At 38.3% G+C, this 14,174-nt stretch overlaps 1 protein-coding gene across 1 annotated transcript in view; it reads left to right on the forward strand.

Moving 5' to 3' along the window:
• The first annotated feature begins 12,142 nt into the window (after positions 1 to 12,142).
• The window catches only part of LOC111908859 (patellin-3), a 2,214-nt gene continuing 182 nt past the window's right edge, over positions 12,143 to 14,174 (forward strand). Inside the window, exons 1-3 of the mRNA XM_023904659.2 lie at positions 12,143 to 13,408; positions 13,588 to 13,712; positions 13,795 to 14,174. The exon at positions 13,795 to 14,174 is cut by the window's right edge and continues 182 nt beyond it. Of these exons, the coding sequence (XP_023760427.1) occupies positions 12,272 to 13,408; positions 13,588 to 13,712; positions 13,795 to 14,174 (1,642 nt within the window). The 5' untranslated portion in view covers positions 12,143 to 12,271. The remainder of the gene's footprint in view (positions 13,409 to 13,587; positions 13,713 to 13,794) is intronic.

Consider the following 14,174-nt stretch of genomic DNA (forward strand, 5'->3'; position numbering starts at 1 on the left):
CCAGTCCCACCACTATACTTCACAGTGGGCCACGGGGCCCAACAGTCAAGACCCAGTCCCTTATGGCCGAAAAGCCTAATATAGCCACTTTGCATGCGTACACGCGACGTACCTAGCACGTACACCCAGCGTACGCTGGCCTTGACCAAAACGGGGAGTTGACCTAGTACGCACAACATACCAGGGTGTACGCTTAGCGTACTGGCCAGCTTTCTTGGGACTCCATTTGTGACTTAATCCATTAATTCTTTACGTCTAAAAAGTAGATCCAGGTACTTTAAGACCTCCTAATCCATAAAGTCACAAACTTTATGTGCTTGCATGCATGGTTGGGGTCAAAACATGATTTTGGTCTTTTCAACAAGCTTTATGACCATCAAACACTAGCATGGTTGTGGCTTAACCATCAAGGTCTGATTGTTTTTGACTTATAGTACCTCTAAGAGCCCAAAAGGATAGCTTTTATGGTCTGAAATCATAAAGATGCAAGAAATCTCAACAATGGAATCCAAAAGTGACCTTAAACACCCCCATAAACAAATCTTAGCATACAATGGCCAATATGGAACTTGATACCTCAAAAGAGTCGGAAATGATGCCAATATCCCAGATCTACAAGCTCTTGGTTGATCCTTGCTTCTTCTTCAAGCTCATTTCTCTCCTAAAGTACCAAAGCTACACCAAGGTACTCTTAAATGGCTTCAAAATCACAAAGACACACAAACAGGGGCTAGGGTTTTCGTGGAGGCTGTATAAGGGTGAGAGGGAGGATGGACCAAAGGCATAAGGTCCTTTAAATAGGGATCAAACCCTAAAAGTTAGGGTTTTAGAACCTGTGCACGTACGCTGTGCGTACCCTTTGGTATGTTGGGCGTACGTGCATGGCCTCCCCGCCCCAAATTCTTGAGTACGTTGCGCGTACCAGGCATGGTACGCCCCGCATATTGCCTTTCTTAGCCCAATACTTAAGGCCCAACAATCCTGGCCCAAAACAATAACAACCCATTAATCAATAAAATAAATAATATTAATACCTGCAAATCCCGGATGTTACATAATAGGGGTGTGTGTGTGTGTGTATATATATATATATATATATATATATATATATATATAATGTTTATTTTTTAGGCCTAACTGTCGGCGCTCCAGCGAGCTGGTAGGCCAACGTTGCCTGACGGCTCCACCTGGCAGACCTTCTTGACAGCTCAACCTAGCCCTTAGTTGGTTAGGCCTGAATTGGGATGGACCATGTCCTGACCTAATTCCCCTTGACCTAATGGTACCGTTAAAATAAAATGTTTCCTCCTCCATGAGGAGACAACTTCTGATTAGCTTCCAGAGAGCTCTCATCCTGAAGCTCTCTCCCTTTCTCTCTCTTATACTGTAACGTCCCAAAAATAATACCGAACAAATTCATTTTTGATTTAATAAAAACATATATCCAAGCATTTTCATACAACCCCAAAAAGATCAAAGTATGCCACTACATCAAAACATATCAGAGTAAATCTCAAAATGCAGAAAAAAGTGGTGTGTGCCTTGCAATCATCATGTGATCTTCCTTTTTGATCCAGAAGTACCTAAAACATAAACTGAAAAATGTAAGCCCAAATCCTAGTTACTTCCCCAAAATTCCACATATCATACATAGATAAACTCATACTGGGCCGCCGCCCCGGATCAGGCCTCACCCAACATCGAGTCCCACTTAGCCTCGGGCCCCACCCGACATCGAGCCTCGCTCGGATTACAGATTTGTCATTCATTAGGCCCCTCCTGACATTGGTCCCCTCCTGGTACACATAATAAACATATAACATTAATCATGCTAAAACATGCGATAATCACAAATAATAGGACACAATACGGTCATTGGGCCTCTCCCGACATTAAGCCTCGCTCGGTATACATATCAACAAATAACACATGCAAGATTCACGCAAACATCTAGCATCCTATCATAAATAATAATGGGCCATCATTGGTTCCTTTGACCCACTAAACTCAGTGAGGAAACTCACCTCTGAATTTGAACAATAGTTGAATAGGTCTCGGCTCCGAATATCAGCTCTACCTGTCACTTATTCATCAAACAATGACCAATCCTTAGATACAACTCAACATACCTCAAATACCCCTTAGTTCAAACTTGGTCAAAGTCAAAAGTTAAACATAAAAGTCAAGAGTCCATGTTAACCCAACACACCGTGTTGCCCTTTGGCCACGCCGTGTTCCACCAACATCCAAATAGTTGGGAAAAGCCCCAGCCAACATGCCGTGTTGACTTGCAACCACGTCGTGGTTGCTTGAGTTTCAACAACTTAATATATTCAACTATTTTCTTCGACTCAAAGAGCTCGAAATCTCAAATCTAGACCTAAATGCGATCTAGAAGGATAAAGTTTCCAACTTTATAATGGGTATTGTGTGTATTGTGTAAAACATGTAAGCCTATGTGTGCATGCAACCCTAAAAATTTAGATCTATGTTTTCTCTAATTGAACATCCAACTTGAACAACAAAATAGAAAAACCCTAGCATACTAGTATATAATCGAAATACACAATTAGGGTTAGAAGATTCATACCTTGATTGTTATATAGTAATAACAATCCAAATCCTTGTGTTGTTGAAGCCTTGAGAGCAAGCGTCACATATGTCATGCCTCTAGTGGTTCACACCCAACACTAGCAATAAAAGATGATTGAGAAGGAGGATAGAGGCTTCAAATTTTCGGCTAGCTCTTCAAGAGAATGAGTGGATGAAAATTGTGGGATTCAGCTTGTTTATACAGTGCATTTAGGAAACCCTAATCCAAGATAATCTTAAACCGGACAGTTATCGACTTTCCTATTTATCTACCAAAGACCATTCTGGAAACCCTTAGGCCATAAGAAAACCGTCCAAGGCATATGGAGGGTTCTATATTGCCTCTTGCTCAAACTTCAGTCCCTGCACTTTTAAGTAATTCATTTAATCCCAAAATTAATTCCAATTAATTTCTGATTAAATATTAATTAAATATTAAAAATTCTAATTAATATATTATTTTCATAATATATTAATAAATCATTTATATCAATTTATTAATCAACTAATAAATAAACCTCTTTCTTTAAAATCATCTTGTCTAGTTGCTAGTCTTGAGGGCAACCCAAAAGGATTGTGCTACTATCAATTTAAATACATACCGATTATAATTATAAGCTTAGACACCCAATCCAACAGTCTCCCACTTGGATAAATCTAATAACTATAGTTTCTAGCATAACTTTAAAAACTGATTAGCAAATTGTAGCTCTCAAAAGTCGCTATTGAACTCTAACTCGGTCAGTTATGTGTCCTAAGATAAGTGATCATATAATCCTTCGTTTTACAAGATATCATGTACACATGAGACATAGAACATAATCAATCTCATTGTCCAATACTTTGTTTCTTAATTCCTGATTTGTAATGACAAAGAACTACTAATCGAACACATAAATTTAGTCTTGGTCGGGCCCGACACTATAGGTCAACACCAAATCATCAAGAGGCCCAAAAATATCAAAATTTCTCCCTAAGGATAAAAGAAATAGCTAAAATTTGACTTATATGGTTGTACTATCTACTCATCAAATCATGCACAACAATACATTTTATAACATCAAATTACTAATGCATTTACGTGTCATCAATGCACAACCAACTCGTAAACAACAACTCGTATATCTCCGTTTAAAGATTATAAGATATTATCATCTCAGAATCACTCATGATAAATTCCATGAAGTAATTCTTTGAGCATGGGTTAATCCAATACTTAAATTCTCTATTTCAAAGTACTCACGAATATTGTAGCAATATCATTGCTATGTCTAAAACCCTTTAGACATTCTACAATTCAATTCATGACAGTCTTGCTTCACTACTTACTTCCAAAAGTATGATTGACTATGGATGTTTGAATAATCTAATTATTTGGGAAGTAAAAGATGCAAAATGAAACACAAAATAAATAATAGACAGAAGGTAGTAATCTAACTCATAAATAAATCTCCATTACTTAATCACCAAAAGTCAATTACATTTATATTGTTACAAGTTTCTAAATGTTTATCTGACTATTAAAACTAATATCATCCTTCAGACCAATGCTCCTAGCATGCTGAACGTGCTTAACCCTACTCAGACCCTTTGTGAGGAGATCTACTGGATTCTCTTCTGATGGCACCCTCTCCACGACGAGGTGACATTCTTCTACTCTATGTCCGATGAAATGGTATTTTCTGTCAGTATGTCTCGATCTGCCATGATCTATTGGTTCTTTTGTTAAGGAAACCGCCCCTTCATTATCACAAAAAATCTCCATTGGTTCGTTGATAGATGGAACAATTCCAAGATCTCTAATCAAGTTATTTAACCAAATTTCCTCCTTTGATGCTTCACTCGCTGCTATGTAGTCTGATTCACACATAGAATTAGCCACTGACTCCTTTTGGAACTTTTCCAAATTACTGCTCCTCCATTAAGTGTAAACAGCTAGCCATATTGAGAACGAAAGTTGTCTCTGTCTGTCTAAAAGTTGGCGTCACTATACGCAGTTACTCTTAAGTTATCACTGCCACCAAGCACAAGGACCCAGTCCTTAGTTCTTCGCGGATACTTAATAATATTCTTAATAGCTCTCTAGTGAGCTCTACATGGATTTCCCTGATAACTACTGACCATCATCAAAGCAAAATCCACATCAGCGGGAGTACATGTCATAACATACATGATAGATCCAACGGCGTAAGCATATGGAACTCTACTCATTTATGCTATCTCTACATCAGTACTCGGGCTCTGAGTCTTACTCATTTTGGCATTACTCTGTATAGGGAGTTCTCCTTTCATGGAATTTTCCATACTAAAACGCTTTAGTACCTTATCCAAGTATGTACTTTGACTAAGTCCAATCAGCCTTTTACTCATGTCTCTCAAAATCATTATCCTTAGAATATAAGTAACCTCACCAAGATCCTTCAGAGCGAAGCACTTTCCAAGCCAATACTTAACCTCTTGCAAAGTTGGAATGTCGTTTCCTATAAGAAGTATGTCATCAACATACAATACCAGAAAGGTTACTATACTCCCACTAGCTTTGACATATACACAAGATTCATCTTCACTTCTTGAGAAACTAAACTCTTTGACTTTCTTGCCAAAACAAAGATTCCATCTGTGAGAAGCTTGTTTCAATCCATAGATCGATTTCTCAAGCTTACACACTCTATCTGGATACTTTACATCCACAAAACCCTATGGCTGACTCATGTAAACATCCTCAACCAACTTCCCATTAAGGACAACAGTTTTGACATCCATCTGCCAAATTTCATAATCATAAAATGCAGCTATGGCGAGCACTATTCTAATAGATTTTAATCTTATCTAGTGGTGAGAAATTCTCGGTATAATTAACCCTTGGGGTTTGAGTAAAGCCTTTCGCAACCAATCGAGCCTTGAAGGTGTGTACCTTTCCATTCATGTTGGTCTTCTTCTTAAAGATCCATTTGCACCCAACTGTCTTACGACCTGGTACATTGTCTACCAAATTCCAAATTTGATTGTCATATATGGACTTGATCTCGTTGTCAATTGCCTCTTTCCACTTGGCTGACTCAAGGACTGCCATGGCTTCCTTGTAGTTAGCCGGTTCATCCAAATTTACCACTGTACTATCACTGATAAATGTATCACCTTTTGCGGTAATATGGAAACCATACAACTCTGGTTGTATTCTAACTCTAGTGGAACGCCTAAGAGGTAACGACTCGTCAATTGTGTCAACTAGAATTTCTTCCTCATGTTGAGCCCTAATAATTTCATAAGTTTCTTCATCATTTAACTCTTGAATTTATTCAAGATCAATAGTACTCCCACTATCCTCTTTGCATATGATCTCTCTTTCTCTCTTTCGAAAGACTCCCCTTCGTGCTAAAAAACCACGTTCTCAATAGGTCTGTAGAACAAATATCCAAAGGACTTTTGTAGGAAGCCGATGAAAATACATCTCTCACTTTGAGATTCAAGCTTGTCGTGAGTCTCTCGTCTAACGAAAGCTTCACAACCCCAAACCTTGATATGTGCTAACAAGGGAACCTTCCCTGCCCACATCTCATGAGGTGCTTTGGCAACTTTCTTTATTGGGACAAGATTAAGAATGTGGGCGGCAGTCTCTAAGGCATACCCCCATAAAGATATTGGAAGTGAAGCTCAAATCATCATGAAATGAACCATGTCCAACAAGGTTCAATTACTCCTCTCAGCTACACCATTAAGGTGAGATGTCCTAGGAGGTCTTAATTGTGAAACTATTCCACATTCCTTGAGGTAGTCGTGGAACTCGATAATAAGATACTCACCGCCTCTATCGGATCTAAGCATGTATATCTTCCTGCCCAATTGATTCTCGACTTCTTGTTTGAACTCTATGAACTTTTCAAAGGTTTCTGACTTATGCTTGATTAAGTAGATATAGCCATACCTTCTATAATCATCAGTAAAAGTCACATAGAATCGATTTGCATCCCTTGTGGTGGATCTGAAGGGCCTACACACATCTATATCTATAAGAACTAGTGAAACGTGATTTTGTCATCTTTCCCAATAATCAAGACTCACATGTTTCATCTGACCTTAAGTCAAATGATTCCAACACTCTATCCTTTTGGAGTTGGGACATGCTTTTCTTATTGACATGTCCAAGATGACAATGCCACAAACATGCTTTGTCTATACCATTAGACGAATCAATATGAAAAACAATATTTCCTAAATTGTCTACAATCATCACGATTTCATACACACCATCACAATGTAAGGCTTCAAAATAAAACACACCATTTTTATAAGCAGAAATATAACCATTCTTATCATTAAAAGAATATATATAAAACCTTGTTTAAATAAAGCATAAATGAAATGAAGTTTCATGTCATCTCTGACGAGTAGAAACAGTTTATTAAATCTAAACCTAACCCACTAATAAGCACTAAGCTATAAACTCCAGTCTTGGTGACAGGTAAATATCGCCTATTTCCTATGATCAAGTTCTTCTTTCCATGCACCACATCCTCACTTCTTCTTAGCCCCTGCAAATTAGAACAAATATGAAACCCACATCCGGTATCAAGGACCCAATAATGAGAATATGATGAGTTATTAGATAAGATAGTGTAAATACTTGCCAATGTTGGCTTCACCTTGCCACCCATGATATCCTGCAAGTATTTCGGGCAACTTCGTTTTAAATGCCTCTTGTCATTACAATAGAAGCAAGTGACCTCCTTAGAGTCAGAGACAGAGGGATCATAAGAACTGAATTTTCCTTTGGGTCCTGTACTTGACGACCCAGCTTGAGACTTTCCCTTCTAGTTTTGTTTGGGAGGACCTTTCCACTTCTTCCCTTTCCTTTCCCTATGGACAGAACAAGTGCACTTGTAGGAGATGAAGCAAAACATTTTCCCTTCATTCCCGCTTCAACTGTTTGAAGGAGGTTGTGAAATTGTGACAAAGTAGTTTCATTGTTGTTGTTCAAATGATAGGTCAATATAACTGATCATAACAACTTGGCAGAGAGTTCAACACTGTGTCGATTGCTAGCTCTTCGTTAAAATTCACATTGAGCTAGATTAGCCTATCCATGTATCCTTGCATTATTGAAACGTGGTTACTCATAAACTCTCCATCCTTCACCTTCCTAGCAATGAGAGACTTTGCCACCTCGTACTTTTCTTGACGAACTCGCTTATGGTACTTCTCCATAAGGTCCTTGTTAATCTCGTACGACCAGTAATCCTCATAGTTCCTTTGCAATTTTGGAGTCATTGTCGCCACCATGATGCACATAACTTTTGTAGCATCATTATTGTGTTTTCTGTAGGCGACCATTTCTTCAAGAGTGGCCTTCGTTTTATCAATTTCATCCAAAGGATTTTGAAGGATATATTCCTTGTCTTCGAAGCGAAGAGCCATTTTGATGTTGCGTATCCAATCATTGTAGTTGGTTCCATCCAATTGCACCTTCGAGCAAATATTCAATAGAGAGAAGTTGTTGTTGTTGTTGGAGGGGGAGGAGGAACCAGAAGCATCAGTTGGAGTAGACATCTGAAAGAGTAGAAAGGAAGGTTTTAGTTAGATAAGAACAATCGTCAATAGAACACCCAAAATGAAATATCAAGGTTAGGATCCAACTAAATAATTTAAAACTTAGAAAAAGGATGCCATAATCTAATTGTAAATTACATAAAGGTAGGTAAATGACGATTTACCAATTTCACCATTGAAAAACAAAATTTAAACGAATTTAGTTTTTAAATTAAATTCCTAGATCTTTTGAGAATCATTGAATTTTTCAATGACATGTTTAATCTCGATTATGCTCTTCCATTTGTGACTGGGATACTGAGGATCACAAACAAGATATGAATAACAATGCAAATTAACTTGGTACACTCGATGTCATTTACCATCTCATTTTAATGTGTCGGTTAGCCACACACACTCCATTAATCAATGATAATTTATGAGACACCCGTTGCCAGTCTTTATTCGTCCCTATTAGTGTGTCAGTTAACCACATACGCTCCACTAACGACTCATAAAGTGCAATGTGTAATTTCATGGGTTAGCATACAATTTCACATTTTCCCTAAAGTAACTAAGATTGAGAATTTTTATAAAAATATTTTTAGTTACTTTATAATTCATTATACTTATTAATGAGGATTAGGTTGTCCTATCAAACTCGTTCGGCTAACGACCCTCCACCAATCAAGGGAGCGGTGGGTAAGAGTGGATACCCAATGACAATCATTTTATAGGCCACTTCCTTAAACTCCCCTTATAGATCGGCTTCGTGAATGAGGCATACTAGCGGTTCGACTGACCTGTCTTATATATATAGTAATATTAGTCATTTAATGTTACATATAATATAAGGGTGTATTTTAATTTTCTTTTTCAAAAAAACTAGGTTATATTTTAAATTTTCAAAATTATATTCAATTAATTAAAATAAAATAAACCAATCATGAATTCAAGATAAGGATATCAAATTACTTCTAAAAAATATTCAATTTTATACAATAAAAAACATTATTAAAGGTAATCATCCTAATCAATTCATGAGATATCTTTAAAACCGAAAATTAAGGATCTGACAGTCCAACATGCCGTGGTAAACAATCATCACGCCGTGTCAGGACGAATTCACAGGCCAACACACTGTGGTGGAAGAACACCATATCATGTTTGCGGGACAAAATGATGCTTCTGTTAGCTCCTTCTTGTTCAAGTTCAACCACTGTATCAATTCAATAGAAAACTACACCTACGCTCAGATAACACTGATGAGTATTATGCAAAACATTAATCATATGTGTGCATGCAACCCTAAAAAATTTGATCTATGTTTTCTCCAATTGAACATACAACTTGAACAACAAAATAGAAAAACCCTAACATACTAGTATATAATCGAAATACACAATTAGGGTTAGAAGATTCATACCTTGATTGTTATATAGTAATAACAATCCAAATCATTGTGTTGTTAAAGCCTTGAGAGTGAGTGTCACAAATGTCACACCTCTAGTGGTTCACACCCAACACTAGCAATAGAAGATGATTGAGAATGAGGAAAGAGGCTTCAAAATTTTCGGTTGGCTCTTCAAGAGAATGAGTGGCCGAAAATTGTAGGGTTCAGGTTGTTTATATAGTGTAGTTAGGAAACCCTAGATAAACCCTAATCCAAGATAATCTTAAATCGGGCAGTTATCCATTTTCCTGTTTATCTACCAAAGACTATTCTAGAAACCCTTAGGCCATAAGAAAACCGTCCAAGGCCTATGGAGGGTTCTAGATTGCCTCTTTGCTCAACTATTAAACAATTACACTCCAGTCCCTGCACTTTTAATTAATTCCTTTAATCCCAAAATTAATTCTAATTAATATAATATTTTCATAATATATTAATAAATCATTTATTTCAATTTATTAATCATATAATAAATCAATCTCTTTCTCCAAAATCATCTTGTTTAGTTGCTAGTCTTGAGGGCAACCCGAAAGGACTGTGCTACTATTAATTTAAGTATATACCAATTATAGTTATAAGCTTAGACACCTAATCCAACACTTTATCCATTGGGACTATCCGAAAAGGTCCAAAACCCAATCCGTAAAGCTTAATAATGCAAGGGATTAACCAATAAGCACTTAATCCCTAAAGTCCTAAGTCCATCCTTTCTAGAAGTGATTCTAACACCAAAACCATCTCAAATACATACATGTCCAATGCATTTCTTGAACCGATATTAGGGCAAACTGAGGATTTATGACCTAATCTCTATACATGACATCAAAACTTGATTATAATCTAGATCTAAGACACTACTAACTTATCTTGACCTGGAGATTCATAAAGTTGCAAACTTTTTGAGTTCTAACCATTCCAATATTCAAGAACAAGAAACTAAAGGGACAAAACTCAAGATCTAACAACTTTGAATGATAAAAATTGAGTCTTGGACACTTATGAAGGCCAGAAGAGTGCCAAGGTGAAGAATGAGAACTTGCTTGCTTGATCTATGCTTCCTTCCTCCTCCTTTTTCCTTCTTTAGCTTCAATAAGCACCTAACTAGCACAAAAATAGAGTAAGATGATTAGGGTTTGCAAGGAACGTTTGGGGGAATGGAGGCTGATGTAAGGGAGGCTATGAGGGGGTTAAAGATCCTTAAATAGGGATCAACCCTTAAACTTTAGGGTTTTCTCCATCAGCCGCCACCACGTCGTGGTGAGGCTTCACTACGTCGTGGCCAAAAAGGAATCATGCACAATTTGGAAAAAATTCATACATGGAATCGAGTGTTACACATACTTCTCCCACCTTGGGAGAACACATCCAACATGCCCATACACTCATCCTACACATCAAAGTGGTTCTCTCCGTCCAGGAGGAACCACCTCATCTCACATGTCGATCTGAGTTGATCGTTGGAGCCTGCTCCTGGGGCATAGTCCCTAGGATGATTTTAACGACTTTGTTTTGATAGAAACTAGATATCATGATGCACCACCACTAGATCTCCGGTCGAGATCTGACTCCAAGATTCGGCGGCCTGAGTTGACGTTACAACAATATATTGGGGAGGCCTCATGAGAAATACAAATAATTTACGAAAACATGAAAACATAGAAAACCTATGATATTGTGTCACTTCAACCTTATATTTTGGACAATAATCCATCCAAAATTTGAACTATATTATAATAATCGATGATACATTAAAAATTGTTTCATATTAGCAAAACACGTTTTTTGACTTTTTATTATGAAAACTTGAATTTAAAAGTGGTTAAGGACGTGAAAAAAATAGAAAGAAACGGTTGTTAAAACCATATTTAAGTCTATATTACCGTAAGACACTCTCATATATATATAAGATAAAATCTGATTTCATATATATATATATATATATATATATATATATATATATATATATATATATATATATATATATATATATATATATATATATATATATATAAAATGGTGGGCCTCATGTTTTTTGTTTAAGATTTAAATTAAGTAGATAATTATAATAATAATAATTTTTTTGGAAAAGAGTATACTAATCATTCTAGGTAGTTCAAAGACCATTTGTGTAAGTTTAAAAACCACGAGGACTATTTGCATAAAAAAAAGATTAACATGGACTGAAATTAGTCCATTGTGACTTTTCATAGGAGAGCATTTATATAATTATGTCTAAAATAAAAGGTTGTCACAGTAGTTGAATGATTTAATGAAATAAATTAATTGGCATTAAAACTTTACAAAATATTACTATGACTTTAGTTAGTTTCTATATTTAACCCTAAAGTAAATAACAGTAATATTGGCAACAAGTAGGTAAATGGAAGGGTACAATTTAGGTAAAAAAGGAAACTGAAAATGAATGCGTTACTCAATTGCCGGCGCACGGCGACCCAACGGTCGGGAGAAGTGGTGTGGGGTCCGTCACACATGATAATTGCCCCCATCACACCAACATTGAGCTGTGATTCAACCGCTGTTTGGAGCCCACGATTTTTATTCGTCCCACTCATCGAGACAGACTGTTTCAAACCCCTCTCAAACCCTTAAAAGACCCCCTTCCCTCTTCCACAACTCATTCTACTTCTCATCTGTCTTCGATTCCTTTCTTCAAAAATCAAAGCTTTCTTCGATCCATCAATGGCAGAAGAAACCCTCAACACAGCCGCACAATCGGCAGCTCATGCTGAGGTTGCCGTTGTTTCCGATGTCCCAGAGGCCGAGAAGGTTGAAACCTGTGCAAAAGACGCTGTCTTGCCGGAGCCGGTGAAAGATGCAGTCGTTGAAGATGAGAAGGAGAAGGTTGCTGCTTCGACTTCCTTCAAGGAGGAAAGTAACATTGTGGGTGAACTTCCTGATCCACAGAAGAAGGCTTTGGATGAACTGAAACATTTGGTTCAGGAAGCTCTTAACAAACACGAGCTCACTGCTCCTCCACCGCCGGTTAAGGAGGAGAAGCCGGTTGAGGAAAAGCCATCATCCGTCGTTGAAGAGGAAGCCAAGCCTTGTGAGGATCCGGCTGTTCCTACGCCGGTGGCTGAACCTGTGGTTGAGTGCAAGGAAGAAGAGAAGGTTACACCACCGGCGGCAGAGCCATCGGAGCCTGTGAAGGAAGTGACCGAGGTGATCGTGAAAACCGAATCCTGCATCGACGAAGACGGAGCAAAAAAGATCGAAGCGATTCAAGAAACGATCGTAGCAGTCACCATGCCTGCGGAGCCACCAAAGACAGAGGAAACTGAGCAACCACCGTGCGCGGCAGAGGAAATCCCAATCTCACCTGAAGAAGTCTCCATCTGGGGAATCCCATTACTCGCCGACGAACGTAGCGACGTTATTCTCCTGAAATTCCTCCGCGCAAGAGACTTTAAGGTCAAAGAAGCCTTCACCATGCTTAAAAGCGTGGTGGCATGGAGGAAAGAGTTCGGGATCGAATCACTACTCGATGAAGATCTGGGAACAGAGCAAGAGAAGGTGGTTTACATGCACGGCGTCGATAAAGACGGCCACCCAGTCTGCTACAACGCATACGGCGAGTATCAAAACAAGGAATTATACCAAGCAACCTTCTCCGACGAAGAGAAGCGCAAGAATTTCCTCCGATGGAGAATCCAGTTCCTGGAAAAGAGCATCAGAAAGCTCGATTTCAGCCCCGATGGGATCTCCACCATCGTACAAATCATCGATCTCAAATTTTCCCCCTCCCCCTTCAAGAAAGAACTCCGTCAAGTTCTTCAGTTGCTCCAGGACAATTACCCAGAATTCGTCGCCAAACAGGTACCTACCTCCATTAATAATAAATCTGTCAGTTCAATTTCTTAATTTGTCTGGGACATGATGACATGTTCTGATCTTTGTCTTTTGACCTGTAGTCAACGGTCGACCACAACTACCACATGCGTTTGTTCTTAATCTTTTTCTGATCTGGTTTTTGTGTCGTTTTTTTTTTCCTGAAGGTGTTCATCAATGTTCCATGGTGGTACCTTGCTTTCTACAAGATGATCAATCCATTCTTCACCCAGAGGACCAAAAGCAAGTTCGTTTTCGCCGGTCCTTCAAAAACTTCTGAAACCCTCTTCAAGTGAGTTTTCCGAGAACCATACCTCCGATTCTTCCATGGATCTTTCATCTTTCTAACCTTTTATTTTATTCTGCAAATTCAGATACATAGCACCGGAGCTTGTTCCAGTTCAATACGGCGGTCTTAGCAGGGACGGCGAACAAGAGTTCACCGCCGGCGACTCCATCACGGAGGAGATCATCAAGCCTTCTTGCGAACACACAATCGAGCTTCAAGCTCCTGAGGCATGCACGTTGATATGGGAGGCGAGAGTGGTGGGAGGTGAAGTTTCATATGGGGCTGAATTTGTGCCAAGTGCAGAAGATGGATACACTGTTATTGTTCAGAAATCGAGGAAGGTTACAGAGAGCAGTGATGGATCGGTGATTTGTGGGAAGTTTAAGTGTGGTGAAGCAGGGAAAGTGGTGCTTACATTCTTTAATCAGACCTCCAAGAAGAAGAAGGTGCTTTACAGGTTCAAGA

Source organism: Lactuca sativa, chromosome 6 (genome assembly GCF_002870075.4).
Source record: "Lactuca sativa cultivar Salinas chromosome 6, Lsat_Salinas_v11, whole genome shotgun sequence".
In the NCBI taxonomy this organism is placed as follows: Eukaryota; Viridiplantae; Streptophyta; class Magnoliopsida; order Asterales; family Asteraceae; genus Lactuca; species Lactuca sativa.